Source organism: Colobus angolensis, unplaced genomic scaffold, assembly GCF_000951035.1.
Source record: "Colobus angolensis palliatus isolate OR3802 unplaced genomic scaffold, Cang.pa_1.0 Scaffold753, whole genome shotgun sequence".
In the NCBI taxonomy this organism is placed as follows: Eukaryota; Metazoa; Chordata; class Mammalia; order Primates; family Cercopithecidae; genus Colobus; species Colobus angolensis.
The window spans coordinates 42918-43777 of record NW_012121299.1 but is presented as its reverse complement, the minus strand read 5'-3'; the positions used below and the strand labels follow the sequence as shown (position 1 = coordinate 43777).

The 860-nt window shown below is 53.8% G+C and overlaps 1 protein-coding gene across 2 annotated transcripts in view; it reads left to right on the top strand.

The window, feature by feature from the left end:
- The first annotated feature begins 430 nt into the window (after positions 1 to 430).
- The window catches only part of LOC105501849 (putative pregnancy-specific beta-1-glycoprotein 7), an 18449-nt gene continuing 18019 nt past the window's right edge, over positions 431 to 860 (top strand). Inside the window, exon 1 of one of the 2 annotated variants that reach the window (XM_011927947.1) lies at positions 431 to 646. In XM_011927947.1, the coding sequence (XP_011783337.1) occupies positions 565 to 646 (82 nt within the window). In that variant the 5' untranslated portion in view covers positions 431 to 564. The remainder of the gene's footprint in view (positions 647 to 860) is intronic. The other variant, XM_011927948.1, reaches the window with a different exon arrangement.

Here is an 860-nt window from a genome sequence, read left to right as displayed (position 1 = left end):
GGAAGGGTCCCTCACACCAGGCAACACACAGCTCACCCACAGCACAAAGGGGTGTCCATGTGACAGGGACCTGGTGCAGCTCTAGCCTCCTGCACTGAAGGGGAGAGCCAGAAGGGGAGGAAAGAGGGCAAAAGGCATGAATGTGCACCGACCCAGAGCCATGGGGACAGCAGGAGACTGAGGTCCAGGACTCTGCTTGCCCAATCTACAGGGTATGTGTGTGACTGTGTGTGTCTGTGCATCTCTTTTGTGTGTGTGTTTGTGTTTTTGCACATAGTGTGTGTCGAGGTTTCGTGACAGAATCACTGCTGAAAAAGGCAGAGGCCTCCACAATTCCCAGGGACCTGACACACACACAAAAGGAAAAAGAGAAGGAGGGACAAGGAGGCTGGACAGAGAGGGGAGGGGACAGAGAGGTGTCCTGGGCACAGACCCCGCCCATGAGCCTGAGAAGTGCTCCTGCCCTGGGAAGAGGCTCAGCACAGAAGGAGGAAGGACAACACACAGCTGACAGCCGTGCTCAGAAAGTTTCTGGATCCCAGGCTTATCTCCAGAGAGGAGAACATGCAGGCAGCACAGGCCATGGGACCCCACTCAGCACCTCCCTACACACTACACATCACCTGGAAGGAGCTCCTGTTCACAGGTGAGGAGAGAACTTCCTGGGAGAGGACAGGAGGAGGAAGCAGAATGATTGGATGGGGTTTCCTGGAGAGGATGCGGTTCTAAAAAATAAAAGAAGCCAGCACTTTGGGAGGCTGAGGTGGGCGGATCACGAGGTCAGGAGATCAAGATCAGTCTGGTGAACACAGTGAAGTCACCTCTCTACTAAAAATACAAAAAATTAACCAGGTGTGATG